We start from the raw sequence: 19,727 nt of genomic DNA, 5'->3' as shown, positions 1-19,727 counted from the left end.
CCCACTCTCCACCTCTGTCCCTTCACACCCCCTGCCTTCTTCTATCCCCGCCCCCAGCCTCCCCTCTCCCGCCCCCCCTAAACCTTCTCCAACTCCCATCCCAAATTCCTCCCCAGCATCTCCACCCACACGGGCGCCCTTCGCGAGGCGGGGTAATCCGGGCTCCGGGGTCCTTGGCTTGGGTCCAGCCTGAGGCCCTGGGCGGCGACGGCGGCGGCGGCGGCAGCGGCGGAAGCAGCAGCAGCGGCGGCGGGCGGGGTTTGGGTTTTTTTGGTTTTTTTTTTTTTTAATAACCCTGGCAGGCTGCTCAGGAAGTGAGTGCCTTCCGCGCCCCCTCCCCCGGCCACGCCACCGGGCGCTTGCTCCCTCCCTTCCTGTGCGCCGGGCGGTGAGTCTGTGCGTCTACGGCGGACCGAAGGCTCCAAGCACGCAGGTACTGGCGATCTGGGGACCCAGTTGGGCGGCGCAGTCACCGGAATGCAGTGATTATAAGTGACTTTGTGTGTCTCGGGGACAAGATGTGCTGGACGGATCCCGTTGTGCGTGTGCTGTGTTGGTGCCGAATGTCCCTAAGTGTGCAGATGCAGACTGCCTGTTTGGGTTGGCTCAGGTTTGGGGCGGGGGTCGAGGTCAACCACGTATCCAAATGGTTGTGCTTCTGCGGATTGTATGTCTTTATGGCTTTCAGCATCTGGGAGCGACTGTGTGGGCAGATTGTTGAGGTGTGTTGAGTGTTTGCCTAAGTGAGGGTAAGAAAAATGCCTGTCGTGCATGTAAATGCCAAGTGTGTCTGTCTATGAATATTTGCATTTCTCAGGAGTGTTATTAGTGGAAATGCCTACATGCATATGTGTCTGAGTTTGTAGAATTTCTTAGTTCCCCCTGCTATGAATGTAAACTTGTGCGTGTGTGTATGTTAACTTTCTGTGTTAAATGAGCGTGTATAGGCTCCTAGGCTTGTGGCTTGTCTTGGACTGTGTAACTGTGCACATAGGCTTGTTTGTCTGGGTTTGTGGGTTGTCTGGGTGTCCATGTGGAAATACGTGTTTCTGTATACATAGTTGTGGAGGTATGTAGTTGTGTGTGTTTGGGTTTAGTGAACCAGGCCTTCCTGCTATTCAAGTGTGGGTTGTCCTATAGAGTGTGATTGTGTTTGTGTGTCTGCCTGTGAGAGTGGAGTTGGGGCTGCTACTTCCCCTCAGATGGTCATCTATGCCACAGAACTCTGAAGCAAGAAGCCTCCCTACCAGGGGGAGACACACTTTAATTAACAGCTGGTTGGTGGTTATGGGAGTGGTGACCTGTGCAGCCCCTCCCCTTAGGCCTCCCCTCTGGCTGGGCCTTTTGTCTGTGTGCTCACAGCAGCCAGGCCAGATGTGCAGCGCCTGGAGAAAGCCTGCTGCCTCAGGCTGATGGCTGCCTATGCCTGGCCAAAGAAGCTCTGTCCTCCACTGAGAAGCCACCGCCTCTTTAGCTGGGTTTCCTGCACAGCCTACAAAAGTCTAGGTGTGGAGTGCTGGTCCCTATAGGATCCCCGGGATGTGATGGAGCCACACACATTCCCTGGAGGCTTTTCCTCTTCCAGCACTTGGGCCCTTTCCCCAGGCTAGTGGCCTCCCTGCAGCCTGCCAGAGGAGGGGCTTGGGGGACAGGGGCCAAGCCTAGGTATGCACACACACACACACACACACACACACAGACAGACAGAGAGCCGGAGACAGACAGATACATATACACACCCATAGTGTAAATCCCTCTCTGTCATCTTGTGCCCAGCCAAACATGCGACTCCTCTCAATTGTAACTCATCCTCAAATAGGCTTTGTCTGCTCCAGACCTACTGACTTGTTTGTGGTCTCTCCTGTAGCCCCATCTTGGTATCATTCCTACCAGTAGCTGTTACCCTGTGGGCAGGTGTGGCCACCCCATCAGTCACTCACCCAGTAGAATCCTTTTACCCTGCCTCCAATTTTACCCCATCTGAGCCAGAAGCACTAGGTAGCCTGTGCAGTTATTGGGAGGGGGAACTCAAGAGTAGAAGATTGTGATGGCTTGACTTGGGGGTGGGGGGTGGGGTGGGAGGAGGGAGGAGCTAAGCACCAGAATCGGGTTCTACTCCTGCCTGGTAGGATTAGAATGAAAGGTCAGAGGTTGGGAGGCTGGGTCTCCTGCCATTGCATCTAGATGCTGCTACCTTGAGTGAAAATGGGATGTTTAAGGCTAGAGGGAATCATTATCAGTCTTTTTAAATTTTAAACATATTTAAATATATATTTACTTATATAAATGTGTACATGTATGTGTTGGTATGAGTTTATATGTACCATGTTTATGGAGGTGCCCATAGAGGCCAGAAGAGGGCATCAGATTCCCCTGGACCCAGGGATATAAGTGGTCATAATCTGCCTAATATGGGAGCTGGGAGGGGCAAAGCTCAAGTCCTCTGTAAGAGCATTAATCCTTCTTAACTACTGAGCCGTCTTTCCAACCAATCAATTTCAGATTTAGTTGAGGTCTCCACAAAAGGAGTGGTGGGAAAGATAACGTTATACTAGCTAGTGAGGCCGCCAGAGGTGGGGGCTGAGAGGAAGAAGAAAGGAACCCACCTCCCAGCCCAAAGTACACAGTCCAGCTGAACAAAACTGTGAGACTTCAAAAGATCTGTGCGAGAGATGCCTGTTACTGGAGGGATCCAAGCAGAAGTAGGGAGTGTAACTAACTTTCTCTGCTAGCATCTTGGAGAAATTCCGGCTTCTCTGTCTTCTGCCAAGCTGCCCTGTTTGGGGATTGACTCTCAGACTTGGCTGGAATGCAATGAAAACAAGGACTGTATGATTAAGGGGGGCTTAGATTTGCACAGAAGAGGAGGTGGAGGGTGGAGACCAGAGGGCAGGAAAGGGGGTTGGCAGAGTGGTTAGCCCAAAGTAGTGTCTCCAACAGACTAGTCTGGGGCAGATGCCTGAGAAACAGGCCTGCTGGCAGGATTAACTCACATTAGGAAGCAGAGAGGATCTGAGAGCGAAAGCAGAATAAAGATGGCTCAGTGAATAAAGGACCCTGCTGCCAAGCCTGATGACCTGAGGTTGGTCCTTTGGCTCCACGTAGTAGAAGGAGAGAGCCTACTCAAAAGTTGTCCTCTGACCTCCATACACACAAAAATATAACGGATTTTTTTTTTAATTAGAGAGAAAGGCTAGGAATGTAAGGTGAAGGTAGAGCCGCTGACACTATATGATCACGATGTAGGAGGTATCAGTGTACCTGTGAGCCAGGCATGGTGGTACATGTTTGATCCCAACACTAGGGAGGCAGAGGCAGGTGTCTCAGTTCCCTAGCCTGGGACACCCTCTGTTCCCCCAGGATTGGTTATTTTTGTTTTTCAAACAGCTGGTTTCTTTAGGGAACATCTCACAGTCTGAGATCTCCTCTTTTCTCCACACTGTCTGTCGCTGCCATGAGCAAAGCTTCAAGAGGATAAAAAGACAGCAAGCACCCACTGTCATGTGGGGAGCTTAAGATCACCTACTCTCAATCCACCCCCACCAGGACAGCCATTAGCCTGATTGGGATGAATAGGAATGAATCTGATTCCTACCATAGTTTGCTGCATAATCCTGGTCCATTTTCATCACCTCTCCTCTATACAAAGGATAATCTAGAATGACTGATTCTAGTCCCCTCATAGGAGGACACTTATTCTGAACATGAAATACACTAGTGTTTGTCTTAGTATTTTCCTGTTCATATGACAAAATATCCAGACAAAAGTAATTTAGGGGACAAAGGGCTTATTTTAGCTTATAGTCCAGGAGTACGGTGCATTATGTTAGAGAAATCAGATAGGCAGGAGGACCTTGAAGCAGCTAGACAAAGACCCAACTCTAGCTCCCTCCCTGTGTCTTTTTAAAAAATTACATTTATTGGTTTTCTCGGGGGGAGGGGGGGTTGTGCGCACACTCATGTACACTCATCATGTTCCACAGCACAAATGTGGAAACCAGAGGACAACTTACAGTTCTCCCTGATCACTGTGTGGGTTTAGGGTGTTGGACTCAGGTTGTTATCAGGCTTGGTAGCAAGCATCTATACCCAGTAACCCATCCTACTGGCACTAGCTCCTTTTTTTCATGCAGTCCAGGATTCCCAGCCCCTAACTGAACCCAATTAGTATTATTTCTGACAGGCACGTTCAGAGAACTAACTCCCAGATGATTCTAGAAGGTGGCTTTTTGTCCTGGTCCTTGTCCCTTCTGAGTGTGGACATGATAGGGAGGAGGTGAAAGATGAGAATAAATACTAAAACTGTTGAGAAATCTTCTCATAGAAGTCCCTTGGTCATGAAGGGCTTGCAGGGCACCCCTTCAGTCTGTCAAGGGCCTTGGCACTGGCTACGATGAGAAGTGGGATCAAGGCCCCTCCTGACTCAGTCTCTCTTCTCAGGGGACCAGTGATGCTGCCCAGACTGTGAACAGGGGAGGCAGCACTGTAGGGGCTGCCAGCAGCCGGGGCTGGGGAGAGACATGTGGACACGTAGCCCCTATGGCTTCTGCCTGCCAGATCCTCCGCTGGGCCCTTGCCCTGGGGCTGGGCCTCACATTCAAGGTCGCGCATGCCTTCAGATCTCAAGGTAGGAAATGATTCAATGGTGTCAATTCAAGCAAAACTAAGGAAGCCAGTTGGTCTTGAGAAAGAGAGAAGTCAGTGGGCTAGGGTTGGGGGAATTCATGGCTAGGACTGTATAGGCTGAATAGTCACTAGGTGACCTGGATTCAAGGATAGATAAGGCATGGCTGGCTTTGGCGGCAGGTACCCACCCCAGTCTTCTTATCCCTTTTCCTACAGATGAGCTCCTGTCCAGTTTGGAGAGCTATGAGATTGCCTTCCCAACTCGAGTGGACCACAACGGGGCAATGCTGGCCTTCTCTCCACCTGCCTTCCGGAGGCAGCGTCGGGGTGCAGGGGCTACAACTGAGTCCCGCCTATTCTACAAGGTGGCCGCACCCAGCACTCACTTCCTGCTCAACCTGACCCGCAGCCCCCGTCTCCTGGCAGGGCACGTCTCGGTGGAATACTGGACACGGGAAGGCCTGGCTTGGCAGAGGGCAGCCCGGGCCCACTGCCTATACGCTGGCCACCTGCAGGGCCAGGCTGGTAGCTCCCATGTGGCCGTCAGCACCTGTGGGGGCCTGGTGAGCTGAGGATTCTGGGAAGCAGGGGATATACCCACTTCCTTCTGGGAGTTAAGAAAAACACATGAACAACACAATGTAACAATCATAGTAGGTAAAGAAGCAGAAGATGTAATTAAAGGAAAATGTATATAGACTTATGTAAGGCTGAAAGCAATGGGACATGTGGCTCAAGAACGTAGACAAAAGCATAGCACCATAAAGTCACTAGTAGTCGGATGGCTCAATGGATAAAAGCACTTGCTATCAAGCCTGAAGCCTTGGCTTTGATCCCCAGGACCCAGGTTATGGAGGGGAGAGAGGAACTTCCTCAAGTTGTCCTCTGAGCTCTACACATGTCATGTGCACACCCACACACATCCATACACAAATAAGTGTAGTAAAAAGACCCTTATAAGGAATTAAAACGTTTAGGAGGGGTTGAAGAGAGGAAAAAGGAGAGAGAATGTAATTTAACTTAAAAGGTTTTAGATGTTTTGTTTTGTTTTCTTTTAAGACTGGGACTGGGGAGGTGGCTCAATTAATAGAGTCTAGACACAGGAAATTGCTTAGATCCCAGGCTGTGCACACCTATAACTGAAGGGCTGGGTCGTAGGAGGAGAGAGGAAGATTCTGGCAATCTTGATAACCCGCTAGTCTAACCAGGAAAGAGCATGAAAGCCCCAGATTCAGTGAGAAATCCAGTCTGGAGGAGATAAAGCAGAAAGTAACAGGGGACCTCCCATGTCCTCCTCTGGCTTGTGCACAAGTGCTCAGGCTTGTACACCTCTACACACACACACACACACACACACACACACACACACACGACAGAATATAAACCAGATGTGGGGTGAGGCATGCCCCTAATCCCAAGTACTTGTGAGATAGAAGCTGAGTCATCCTGAACTATGCAGTGAGTTTGAGGCCACCCTGAACTACATAAGACCCTACCTCAGTAAAACAAACCAAGCAAGCAAAAGAGGAGCTCAGTGGTAGAGTGTTTGCCTTGCATGCAGAAGGCCTTAGCTTTGATTTCTAGTGTGGAAAGAAAGGGAAAGGAAGAAATAGAATCAGAGAGAGAGCGTCCAGGATACCAGAGCCTGAACCGAGCTTTCTGTCCCCCCTCCAGCATGGCCTGATTGTGGCAGATGATGAAGAGTATCTGATTGAGCCCTTGCAAGGCGGACCCAAAGGTCACCGTGGCCCAGAAGACAGTGGCCCCCATGTAGTGTACAAGCGTTCCTCTCTGCGTCACCCCCATCTGGACACAGCCTGTGGAGTGAGAGGTACTCCTGTGCCTTTGGGGACGGACAAGGAGGTTATATGACAGTGCTTCTTTGAGGCGGAGATAGGCAGCCAAGTCTTTGCACCCCAAAGGTCAACTGGACACTGTATAATGAAGAAAGAAACTGTTGGGAGAGAGCAGTGATTGAATTCGAGAGCTTCATTCACCTGCAGGCAAGGGCCATAAAGAATACAGATCCTAAGAGGATGGCGCTGTAAGGCAGTGGAGTGACCCATCATTGCTGTGGCCAGCCATCTAGCAGTTCATAGGTGTGGGGGGGTCGGGGGGTGGGGGGAAAGCCATTCTTTACCTAGAATTATTGCCAGATCACACAAGTAGCCTGTAGAGTAGTCATAGCAGATACTTGGGTAGTTAAGCCGCCAAAATGCCAACAGGAGCTAAGGGTTCAGTGGTAGAGTGCTTACCAAGTTCCAGAAGGCCCTATAAAACAAGTGTGCAAGTGCACGCGTATGCACACACACACACACACACACACACACACACAGGCTGATGCAGTAGGGATCCATTTCCTCCTACCTGGTTGCCTTGTCCAGCCTTGATATGAGGATTTATGCCCAGTCTTATCGTATGTATCTTGTTAGGCCATATTCGGTAGATGTCCTTGGGTAGAAGGAGGGGTAACTGCTGTCAAGATGTAATGTATGAGAGAAGAATAAAAGTTAAAAAAAAAAAAAAAAAAACAGGCTGAGGAGATGGCTTAGTGAGTAAAATCCTCACCATGCAAGTATGAGCACCAACCAGAGTTCATACCTTCATATCCCTAGCATCCAGGCGAGTATATCAAGCCTCCTGAAATCCCAGGGCTAGGGAGACAGAAACAGGTGATCCTTGGAACAAGCTGGATAGCTAGACTAGATGAATCAGTTAGCTCCGGGTTTAAGTGAGACCCTACCTCCATATATAAGGTTGAGAACAATATAAGGAAGACCCAATGTTAACCTCAGGCAGTCAGCTGAAGAGCATGGGCACTGTCTTAGGGTTTTACTGCTGTGAGTTCCTACAGTCATGTTTACAACATGACTAGTCACTGTAGACCATTTAGGGAGTGAAAGAATAGGAAAGCCATGTGAAGTATGTATGGCAACACAAACCTATCATCAATGTACTTGGAAAGTAGAGGAAGAAGGGTCCAGAGGTCAAGAATAAATGTCATCTACCAAGTCTATTGGGCAGAACAGTCACCAGTCAGGAGTTATGTATGGCAGGTGTCAGCCAGTTCTGGGACCCACCAGCAATAGGTGCTCAGTGGTTCTACTTTGTTTCCCAGATGAGAAACCGTGGAAGGGTCGTCCATGGTGGTTGCGTACCCTGAAGCCACCACCTGCCAGGCCCCTGGGGAATGAATCTGAGCGAGGCCAGCTGGGCCTGAAGAGATCAGTCAGCAGAGAGCGCTATGTGGAGACCCTGGTGGTAGCCGACAAGATGATGGTGGCCTACCATGGGCGGAGAGATGTGGAGCAGTATGTGTTGGCCATCATGAACATTGTAAGTGCCTTCCCCTTCCTAGGCCTGGAGTCCTGAGGACCTGTAGCTAGCCTCTAGGATGTCAAGGGAGAGGTGTTACACCCTCGCCCCTGATCTGCAACCAGGGGCCAGAACAATAAACTGGGAAAAGGGAAGAATAAAAAAAAAGGTCTGTTGAAGCCACGAATGATGGGCAGAATATTTGTACCAAAGGCCTAGGGACAGATGCTCTAGTGGAGGTGGCTTGCCTGGGCTTAAATTGCAGCTCTGTCCCCTTAAGTCAACCACCCTAATACTGTGATCCTTTAATTCAGTTCCTTATGTAGTAGTGACCCCAACATAAAATTATTCCATCACTACTTTATAACTGTAATTTTGATAGTTATGAATCATAATGTAAATATCTGATAAGCACGATATCTGATGTGATCCCCTCAAAGGGGTTGTGACCCACATGTTGAGACCCACAACCTTAAGTACTCTGGCCCTTGAGCAAGGTTCTTCACTCAAGACTAAGGTAGAACCAATGAACAGACAATGCCGGTAGGTCAATGTATGTGGTGGCATGCCTACCACACACAAGACTCTGGAATCTCCAAGCTCCTAGCATCTCAGCACTCTGCAGGCTGAGCAAGAATTGCAAATCCAAGATGAGCCTGAGCTATGGAAAAACCAAAGTAGCCGGGGACGGCAGGGATCATGGGAAGGTGGAGTGTGGGAAAGGCTCAGTGGTAAAGTGCACTTACTATAGAGGACCCAAATTTAGTGCACAGCACCCACACATGGCAGTTCACAACCACAACAGTTTCAGTTCTAGGGAATTCCAGCCATCTTTTGGCCAACCCTGCTCACTTGTACTCACATACATACACACATACATACACGGAATTAGAAAATAATTTTGTTTTGTTTTCCGAGACAGCTTCTCTGTGTAGCCTTGGCTGTCCTGCAACTCTATGTAGGTCAGGCTAGCCTCGAACTCACAGAGATCCGCCTGCCTCTACCTCCCAAGTACTGGGATTAAAGGTGTATGCCACCACATTTGGCCAGTAAATCTTAAAACACAACAAACAAACAAAAAGCCAAAGGAAAAAGGGAAATGGTGCATAGCTCATGGTAGGGACGTCATAAGAGTTTTCTTTGTATAAAAATAAACTTGCAGAGGCTGGAGAGATGGCACAGTCAGTAAAGTGCTTTTTTGTGCATAAGAAACCACATTTAAAAATTTAAAATAAGCTGGGCAATGGTGGCACATGCCTTTGATCCCAGCACTCAGGAGGCAGAGGCAGACGGATAGAAATCTGAGTTCAAGGCCAACCTGGTCTACAGAGTGAGTTCCAGGACAGCCAGAGCTACACAGAGAAACCCTGTCTCGAAAAAACAAAAACAAAAACAAAAAAAAAAAAACAAACAAAAAACAAACAAAAAAAGCAAAACAAATAAAGCAAGTGAGCCAATGAGATGCCTCAGCACATAGAAGTGCCTGCTGCCAAGTCTGAAGATCTGAGTTTATTAATTCCTAGGACTCACACCACAGATGGAGAAAACTGACTTCTACAAGTTGTCCTATGACCTCCCCCTTCATGTCAGGGCCTATGTGCACAGACACACATACATAAATAAACATTTTAAAAAATGCTGGGCATAGTGGTACATGCTTGTAATCCCAACACCTAAAAGAGGAAGACAGGTAGGTAAATCCTTCAGGTTTGCTGGGTGGCCATCCTTGCCCTTTCAGCAAGTTTCAGGTTCAGCGAGAGACCTTATCAGAAAACCAAGGTAGAGGGCAACTGAAGAAGATACTAGCTGCTACTTCTGGCTACAACACACAGCCATACACAAGAATAGACATGCGCATGCACACACTCAAACACGCAGCTTACAGATACTCGTTAAGGTTAGCAATACACCTTCACAGGCTCACATCGATACATACAGTATTCTTGTACATAAACACCTACCTATTCGTTCGTACAGATAACCTCATTGGCATACCTATAATCCTACCCTTGAAAGGTAAAGGCAGGAGGATCACTGTGAGTTTGAGGCTATCCTGGTCACATAGTGAGTTTCAGGATTACATAGTGAGACCCTATCTCAGACAAAATAAAACACGGATAACTTCATTGGTCCACATTCAGATTTAAAATCAGCCCATTGGAGTGGCAGTTGGTTCCAAGACCCCTATAAATGCCAAAGTCTCCAGGTATTTATTTCTCACGTTAGATGATAGAGAATTTCGTGTAACATCTCACATCCTCCCAAAGACTTTAAATTGGCTTTAGACAGTATTAGAGGAGAATAATCAGGGGGGATAGTCTGTGTTTAGTATACATAATTTTGTGTGCATGTCATGTGGCATATACATGTATCCATATGTGTGCAGGTGTGTACACATTCCTGTGTACATGCATGTCACGGCCAGAGGTTAACACTGCTGTCTTCTTTTTTTTTTTCAATTTATTTATTTATTTTATGTAAATGAGTACACTGTAGCTGTACAGATGGTTGTGAGCCTTCATCTGAATTGAATTTAGGACCTCTGCTTGCTCAGGTCAGCTCCTCTCACTGAGTCCCTGCTCGCTCCGGCCCAAAGATTTATTTATTATTATAAATAAGTACACTGTAGCTGTCTTATTTATAATAAGACAGGAGGAGGCATCAGATCTCATTACAGATGGTTGTGAGCCACCATGTGGTTGCTGGGACTTGAACTCAGGACTTTCGGAAGAGCAGTCAGTGCTCTTACCCGCTAAGCCATCTCACCAGCCTGACACTGGGTGTCTTCATCAGTCACTCTCCATCTTTTCTTTTTTCCAGTTATTTATTATTTTGTATGAGTTGGTGTTTGCCTCAATGTCTGTGCACCATGTGCATGCAGAGCCCTTGGAGACCAGAAGAGAAGGTCACATCCCCTGGAAATGGAGTTACTGGTGTTTGGGGCTGCCATGTGGGTGCTGGGGATCTAATTGGACACTCTAGAACAGCCAATGCTATTAACACTTGAACTGTCTCTTCAGCCCCTGCATCTTATTTTTTTTTGAGGCAAGGTCTCTCACTGAACCTGTAGCTCACCAACTAGCTAGGCTGGCTGGCCCAATGGTGCCCTCCAAGAATTGGCTTGTCCCTGTTCCCTTAGCACTACCGTTACAGATGCGTGTGCTGGAAATCCAAACTCAGATTTTCATATCTATACGCAAGCATTTTGCCTATTGAACCATCTCCCCAACATGCAAATTTTTGTGAGATATTTTCTTTCTTTTACTTTTCCTCCTTTCTCTCCTCCTTTGTCCCCTTCAACAGAGTCTCCTGAAGTCCAGACTCAATTCTTCATGTAGCTGAGACTAGCCTTGAACCTGTTTGCTTCCTACATCCACCTCCCAAGTGCTGGGATTATCTGTGTGCCCACTGACTGATATATTTAGTCAGTGCTCGGCAGAGTCTAGGGCTACATCTTTACGCTATCTGTACTCAGTTCCTGTACTAGAACTCGATTGAGGTCCTGTGCCTCTCCTGTTAACAGGATCTACAGTAACTATAACGCTGCCTGTTGCAGAGGATGAAGGGTAGTGTTAGGGCACAGAGCATATAGTGCAGTGCTTGTTCATTGAAGCAAAAGGAGACAAAGGCCAGCAAGATAGCCCCAAGTGTAAAGGTGCTTGCCACCAAGTGTGATAACCAGAGTTCTATCCTATGGATCCACATGTTAGACTAGAAGTCGTCTTATAAATCCACACATTCACGTCTTATAGATAAACAACACACACACAATTTTTAAAAATTTAAGACAAAGTTTAGCAGAGTAATAAGTGACACAGTCTGACAGCATTGTCTCTGTGTTCTGTCCCAGTCCCACATTTTTTTAAAAGATTTATTTTATGTATATGAGTACACTGTAGCTATACAGATGGTTGTGAGCCACCATGTGGTTGCTAGGTTTCGAACTCGGCACCTTCAGAAGAGCAGTCAGTGCTCTTAACTGCTGAGTCATCTCTCCAGCCCCTAGCCCCACATATTTTTTTGTTCTGGCTTTTAAAGTTTCCTAAAACTTGCCAGGCTTCCTGGGGATTTCCAGTAAGTTAAGGTTAGCCCAAGCAAGAATCTCGAGATTCCTGTACAGCCTGCTCTCCATAACCTGGGTCCGTTTATCCTTAGGCCACTTCTTCCATGCCTGCCTGCTTCTCCGTTGTCTCTTGCTCTCTTGCTTCCACCTTTCTGTATTGATGCTTAGATTGGTACCTTTAGATGGCAAAGAAGGACACATTCACATCCTTCATGCCACCACTGGGCATTTTGGGAGGGACAAAAATGGGATTTGGAGGACAAGTAGAGAAAAACTGAGTTGGGACAGAGAGAGATGTGCTGGCAAGCAATAAAGACTAGAGTCTCACCAATGGCACCACCAGCCATGCATCCTGCCGTCGGTGCATCAGCACCTTGCTCTTTGATGTGTAAATGAGAATAATGAGATGATACAGGCAGCACATTTACCTAGCACCCAGCACCCAGTAGTTACTAAAGAAAACTACTATCTCTGCTTTTGCTCTTTAGTTTTGAGGCCAAGGAGCATGTGTATGCAGTTGTGAAAGCCAAAGGTTAACACTGCTGTCTTCCTCGGTGGCTCTCCATCTTTTTATATGTATAGTTTTTATTTATTCCTTGAGAATTCCATATGTGTGTACAGTGTGTTTTGATCATATCCACCTTCTACTCTTTCTCCCACAACTCTTCCACCCATATTCTCCCTACTATGTCTCCCAATCTAATTTCATGTACTCTTTTTTTTTTAAGACAGGGTCTCACTATCCTTAGCTGGCCTGGAACAAACTCTATAGACTAGGCTGACCTGAATCTCTATCTCTGCCTCTGAGTGCTGGGATTAAAATTGTGCCACAAAATCTAGATCATTTTGGGGGTTTTGTTTGTTTTCCTTTAACCTAAATGCTTGGGGGCGAGGAGACCATCAACCAGAGCCACATCGCTGAAGCAAACTACCCCTCCTTCCCCCCAGAAACCATTAACTACCAATAGCTCCTCAGCTAGGAGCGATGCTTCGTGAGCCCCTCCCTCATTGTTCTCTACCTTACATTTTGAGACAGGATCTCTTGCTGAACCTGGAACTTGTAGATTCAGGGTTCCACCTGTGCTGGGGCCACAGATGAGTGTATGCCCTGTGCCTGGTTTTTGGTTTGTTTGTTTGTTTGTTTGTTTGTTTTTAAATGGGTAATTGAACTCAGGTCCTCATGCTTGCATGGCAAGCCCTTTACTAGTTAAGCCATCAGCCCACTATTCTGTCTTTCACTGTTCTGGGCTCCTCTTAAGACTCGGTCTCTCTTGTTTCTTGGAGGTCAGGTTGCCAAACTTTTCCAGGACTCGAGTCTGGGAAACATCGTCAACATCCTCGTCACTCGCCTCATCCTGCTCACAGAGGACCAGGTAGGGATCTGGAGTGAGTTTCACCCTTCCTCTATCCACACCATTGCTGCCTGATGTCCCAGAGTGGCAGAGCACCCACGCACCTCAACTTTTCCATCCCCAGCCCACCCTGGAGATCACCCATCATGCTGGGAAGTCACTGGACAGCTTCTGTAAGTGGCAGAAATCCATCGTGAGCCACAGTGGCCATGGCAACGCCATCCCAGAGAATGGTGTGGCAAACCATGACACAGCTGTGCTCATCACACGGTAAGGAGCAGGAAAGACGCCAAGGCTGAGGCCAACGGAGCAAGCAGAGAAGGGATCATCAGAGTCCAAGGAAGGAGAACAATTGCTTGTGGAGGATAGAAGGAGTTGGGAGCCTTTAAGGAGCCAAGGAGAAAATGCAGAGAGCCTGAAAATGGGAGGGGACGTTTGAGCCCTAACCACGAAGTCATTTATTCCATTCAATCACTTAGTCAGTCATTCATGTATTATCAGCATCCTCAAGACCAACTGATTGGTTCTAGGAGGGGCACAGCATAAGGCTTAGGCAACACTCAGTCCTCAAAGCTCAGCACTGAAGGAAGTAGGAAGATCAAGAAGCCCAGTTCATCCAGGGCTACAAAAGACCTTGTCGCTCACACAGGTGCACACTCATACACAGGATACATATACACAGGCACACGTGCTCCCACCTGCCCTTGTCTTCTACGCCAAAACTGAGGCCTCTGGCATCAGCCAAGGAGGCCACCCAGCACTCTCACTACCCTCTGTTTCCACAGCTATGACATCTGCATCTACAAGAACAAACCCTGCGGCACTCTAGGTATTGAGTCCCATTGGTTGCAGGCACCATGGAGGGTGGCCTTGATCCTGGGGTGAGACCTCCCGGGGTGGACAGCCTACACAGCCTTGGGTCTCTTGACCCACCCCACATTCCCCTTTCCCAGGCCTGGCCCCTGTGGGTGGAATGTGCGAGCGTGAGAGGAGCTGCAGTATCAATGAAGATATCGGCCTGGCCACAGCTTTCACCATTGCCCATGAGATCGGGCACACGTGAGGCCAGGGGACACAGGGTCGGGGAGGATACGAGGATCTGGGTTGGGTTCCCTTAGTTCTTAGCAGAGCTGATATTCCTCTCCTCAGATTCGGCATGAATCACGATGGCGTGGGAAACGGCTGTGGGGCCCGTGGGCAGGACCCAGCAAAGCTCATGGCTGCCCACATTACCATGAAGACTAATCCATTCGTATGGTCATCATGTAGTCGAGACTACATCACCAGCTTTCTGGAGTGAGCATGGGACACATCACCCACTAAGTGGGGCACAGACATGTTGGGAGAGCTGACTCCACCACCACACCTAGCTGGTATAACCTTGAGGCCATGACCGTGTAGCCCCTTGGCATGACAGCTGGTTTTTTTGTTTTTGTTTTTGTTTTTGTTTTTGTTTTCTAATCACAGCTCGGGCCTGGGGCTTTGCTTGAATAACCGGCCTCCTAGACAGGACTTCGTGTACCCAACGGTGGCTCCCGGCCAGGCCTATGATGCGGATGAGCAGTGCCGATTCCAGCATGGAGTCAAATCGCGTCAGTGTAAATACGGGGTAGAGAGAGCCTTCCTGCTTTCCTTCCTGGGAAGGGGAGGTGGCCACAGGGTGGAAAGTTTCACTGGAAACCCTTCTAGGGAAACAGAGGGACAGGACAGCAGGGGAAGGGATGAAATGAACTCCCTACTCCCTATCGGGATATGGGAGGACCAAAGTGTGTGGCGTATCCACATACCAAGCAGACCAACAAAGAGTGAGAATAAGAATGTAGTTCTGAGCTTGGGGAAAACACTCGGTCAGGAAGGGGTTTGCTTTGCAAGCCTAAGGTATGATCAACAAAACCATATATAAGCTTGGCATGGTGATGCATGTTTATAAACATTGGGCATTGGGGAAGCAGGGGTGGGTAGATTCCTGGGGCTCACTGGCCAGCCAGCCTACTTGGTAAATTTCAGATTTGGTGAGAAACCTTCTTTCAAAAAACAAGAAGGATAGCTACCTAGGAACTATGCTGAGGAACTAGCTGAGGTTGGCTTCTGGCCTCAACATGCATGTGTGCCATGCATGTTGGAGTACCTGTACACATGAGTATATACACACACACAAACACACACACAGTGGGATGGCTTACATGTCTGGACAGCTAATTTGAGGACTAGATTAGAGTGCCCCCTAAAGGCCACTTGTGGGCTGCAGCAACATGAGACCTCTGAGCAACATATGCACATTCTTGGTGAAATAGTTTCCCTAGAAATGGGGCTGCTACTGTACTTGCCAATGAACTGGAGAGAGCCTTCCAGGGACTCTGAGCAACTCCCTTATCTCCCCTGGGGTTCAGACTCAAAAGTTTCATCTTGGCATCAATAAGTGAGCTAGGGCAGGGTTGTATGGGTTGCGGAGGGGGCACGGGGCTCACACCTTTAATCCCAGCACTCAGGAGGCAGAGGGAAGTGGACCTCTGTGAGTTTGAAATCAGACTGCCTGTCTGATTTCATAATATAACAAATTCCAGGCCTGCCAGTGCTATGTGAAGTGAGACCCCCATCTCAAAAATATGAGCTGAGTAATTGGGAAAATACCTCAGTGTGTAAGAGCACTTGCTACAAAAACAGAAATGTCTGAGTTCAAAATTCAAGCACCCACATGAATCCCTAGGACCCCTAGCGCTGGGGGTAGGGGGAGGGTAGAGACAAGCTACTGGGACTTCTAGCACTTTGTTCAGTGAGAGACCATGTGTCAAGGGAATAAGGCAGAAAGAGATAGAGAAGAAAAAGAAGTGAGTTAGGGTGCAGAGGACCCCCACTCCTAGCTTTCCCTCCCCACTCCTGGAAGCTAGAGATCTGCTGGCTTCCTGTGTTGGTGACAGTTCAGCCAGTTAGTGCCTCTCCTGCCCAGCTCCATCATTTCCTATCACACTCTGACCCACTTCAGCTTTAGCCCTGGTAAGCCTAGCCCAGCTGCGGTCTTCCACACTCTCCACAGTAAGCCTCCGTGTTCGCACAGCTATTCCCAAGGTTGGTGCAAACGAGACCAGGTATCCATCAGTCTGCTCCTCGCTTCTCACTATAACACCAAGAAATAAATCCCGAAGCAAGCAGTATTTTGACATTTTTACTTTATTTCATTTTTAAGACAGGGTGTCTCACTATGTAGTCCTAGCTGGCCTGGAATTTGCTATGTAGACCAGGCTAGCCTAACACTCTCAGAAATTCACTTGCTACTGGGATCAGCAATCTGTGCCACTGTGCATTGCCAGACATTTTTTTATTTTAAGATTTATTTATTTATTTTATGTATGTGAGTACACCATTGCTCTCCTCAGACATAGCAGAAGAGGGCATCAGATGCCATTACAGATGGATGTGAGCCATCATGTGGTTGCTGGGAATTGAACTCAGGACCTCTGGAAGAGCAGTTGGTGCTCTTAACTGCTGAGCCATCTCTCTAGCCCCATTGCCAGACATTTTTACTCTTGCCCCACCCCACCTTTATTTTGCTGGCCACCCCAGCACATTCTAAGGAATTCCGGGTCTACCTGTGAACGTCTTCTGTGTCTCGGGACTTAACAAGGATGATAGTGGTTTAAGTCAGCATTTTGCTTCAGTGTTGAAATTTTTCCTTTATGCGTTACGTGGAAGCCATGCATACATGTGGAAGCCATGCATACATGTGGAAGCCATACATACATGTGGAAGCCATGCATACACGTGGAAGCCATGCATACACGTGGAAGCCATGCATACACGTGGAAGCCATGCATACACGTGGAAGCCATACATACATGTGGAAGCCATACATACATGTGGAAGCCATGCATACATGTGGAAGCCATACATACACGTGGAAGCCATGCATACACGTGGAAGCCATACATACATGTGGAAGCCATACATACATGTGGAAGCCAAAGCATTGCCTTTGGAAGTCAGATCTCCTACCAGAGATTCTAAGACTCAAACTCACGTCATCAGGGTGGTTTTACTTACTGAGCCATCTTGTCAGCATAACTAGGTTTGCCTCTATCTCCCTATCTCCTTTAGATGTAGTTGTATTCTTTATGTGTTTGTGTGTCTATAGACAAGTGACTGGGGGCTGGCTAGCTAGGCGAGGAGCATCAGGTCCCTCAGAGCTGGAGTGGCTGGTGTTTGTGAGCTGGGGTCCAAACTCTGATCCTCAAAATAAGCAGCGTGTGCTGTTGACTGCTGGCCCATCGCTCTACACTAACCCCCTACACCTGGACCACTCTTTGACTTCATATTTTACAAAAGGATATTGAGGAGAGCAACTATCCGAATCGCAAGCTTGATCTGAGACTGGCGATGTGTTAAATGGAACCGTTTGTTTACTTGTGTCATTACTTTTTGAAACGAGGTTTTTCATTGGCCAGGAACCAACCTGTCTCTACCTCTTCATACAAACGAGTGCCACCGCATATCTGGCTTTGTTTGTTTGTTGAATGGCACTTAGATTTTCATGCGTATGAATATTTTTCATGTGGGCATGTGCCTGGTCCCTACTGAGGTCAGAAGACAAGGTTAGATTCTCCTGGATCTGGATGCTGAGGCCCACGCCCAGGCCCTCTACAAGTGTAACAAGTGCTGACTGCTAAGCCATCTCCTGCGTTTTCACTTGGCTGCTAGGGAATGAACGCAGGTTCTTATGCTTATGTTGCAAACACTTTACTGACTGAGCTATCTCCCCAGACTCTGAACCTTTTCATTTTGAACAAAACATCTTCCTGGCATAGTAAAAATCATTTACGACGTGGGCATTGGTGGATAGGAGCTGGGCTGAGTTGGTACTGTGTTTGCCTAGCATGTATAAAGTCTGGGCTCTATCTAAGCACTTTTGAGATGGAAGGTCAGAAGTTCAAAGTCATCCTTCGCTACACAGTCCGATGGAGGCTACCTGGGATACAGAGGATCCTTGCTAAAGAATAAGAATAATTGGTTAATATATGGTGAGCTTAATTCCTGGTCCAGCATTATCTGTGTCCATTGTTATCCAGTGAGAGGACATTATGTAAGCCGTCTCATTGACATTGTCAGAAAACAGGTGTTGAACTGGTTGACTTATAAATGGAAAACCAGGCCTCGTTAAGGGCTGTGAATTCCAAATCAGTACAAAGTTGAAATCTAGAGTAGGCCAGGAATTATTACATAGATGACAGCGTCTCCTTGTGAAGCAAAGGTCGAAATCAGGGCTAGAATAAATACATCTTAAGGAGTGTTAGAGATGGGGTTGAAGCTGAAATGGTCTCATAAGTGGCCATGAAAATATAAGTCAGGTGAAGACAGAAAACCTGGCATGTCCCTGTGAGGGCCAGAAATCAGATACTCTTCTAGAGAGAGCTGTTGTTTAAGGAGTGTTTTTGAAATGTGTGTGCAGGTATTTCTTGAGCTGACCCTAGAAGGGTACCTTCCTATAGCCATTGCTTAGTTCAAATCCAGATCTTCAAATCCAAGTCTCTCGTCAGCCTAGAACTCAAGAGATTTGCTTGGAGAGGTTTTGTTCAAAGAGGATTACAGGTGAATCCTTGGATGGAACAATTCTGAGAGGGAGGGTGGGGTAGGAGGTAGGCTAGAATGTGAAATTTCGCCCGCCATGCCTAAGCCTGGTGAAACTTCTCTCCAGGGATACTAACCTCGAGCTGAATAATCAAAAACAGCTTTCGGGGACTGCTTCAGTTTTGTGCAACAAATAAGTGACTTGATCCAGCCCAAGCAGGATTCAAAGGAAATAGAGGAAGAGCCACACAAATTCAGTCAGGTCCTACGTAGTCTTGAACCTGCCACACATTCTCACAGCTGAAAAAAACTACAAATGAAATTCCAGCCCTGACTTTCCAAATTGTTCTCTCCTGTGTTGCTTTACTGCCCCCCCCCCCCCGCAAAGTGTTGCTGTCTTCCATAATAGGTCCCAGATTTGGGAAGAACCTGAAGTCAGTCAAAGATCTGGGTTAGACTAGGCTGTGAGTGGTGTGACACCTAGCTAATGACTATGGGTTGGTTTTTTGTTTTTGTTTGTTTGTTTGTTTGTTTGTTTCTGTAAAATTACACTTACTTATTTTGGGTGTGTTTATTCTCCAACATGTATTGAGGTCAAAGGACAATTTCAGGAGTCATTCCCTCCATTCACCATGTAGATCCTAAGGCTTGAATTCAGGTTTTCAGGCTTGGCAGCAGTGCCTTTACCTGCTGAGCCATCTTTATATCCTAGAAGGACATTATCTTTCCACATCATTGTTTTTCTTGCACCAAAATAAATGTCACAATGCTCAAAGGAATTTTTATAGCAAGTATAAATGTTCCCATACATA

General features: G+C 47.5%; 1 protein-coding gene across 5 annotated transcripts in view; it reads left to right on the top strand.

The window, feature by feature from the left end:
• The first annotated feature begins 314 nt into the window (after positions 1-314).
• Adamts10 (ADAM metallopeptidase with thrombospondin type 1 motif 10) overlaps positions 315-19,727 on the top strand; it is a 30,154-nt gene continuing 10,741 nt past the window's right edge. Inside the window, exons 1-11 of one of the 5 annotated variants that reach the window (XM_021185891.2) lie at positions 315-433; positions 4,441-4,627; positions 4,843-5,189; positions 6,301-6,457; positions 7,745-7,962; positions 13,294-13,377; positions 13,481-13,626; positions 14,142-14,185; positions 14,310-14,415; positions 14,506-14,652; positions 14,824-14,965. In XM_021185891.2, coding sequence (XP_021041550.1) covers positions 4,540-4,627; positions 4,843-5,189; positions 6,301-6,457; positions 7,745-7,962; positions 13,294-13,377; positions 13,481-13,626; positions 14,142-14,185; positions 14,310-14,415; positions 14,506-14,652; positions 14,824-14,965 — 1,479 coding nt within the window. In that variant the 5' untranslated portion in view covers positions 315-433; positions 4,441-4,539. Of the gene's footprint in view, positions 434-4,440; positions 4,628-4,842; positions 5,284-6,300; positions 6,458-7,744; positions 7,963-13,293; positions 13,378-13,480; positions 13,627-14,141; positions 14,186-14,309; positions 14,416-14,505; positions 14,653-14,823; positions 14,966-19,727 lie in introns of those variants that run through there. The other 4 variants (XM_029470992.2, XM_085833336.1, XM_021185894.2 and 1 more) reach the window with 4 other exon arrangements.

This window comes from Mus caroli, unplaced genomic scaffold (genome assembly GCF_978045245.1).
Source record: "Mus caroli unplaced genomic scaffold, Mus_caroli_1 scaffold_18, whole genome shotgun sequence".
Lineage (NCBI taxonomy): Eukaryota > Metazoa > Chordata > Mammalia > Rodentia > Muridae > Mus > Mus caroli.
This window is presented reverse-complemented; position numbering and strand designations above follow the sequence as displayed.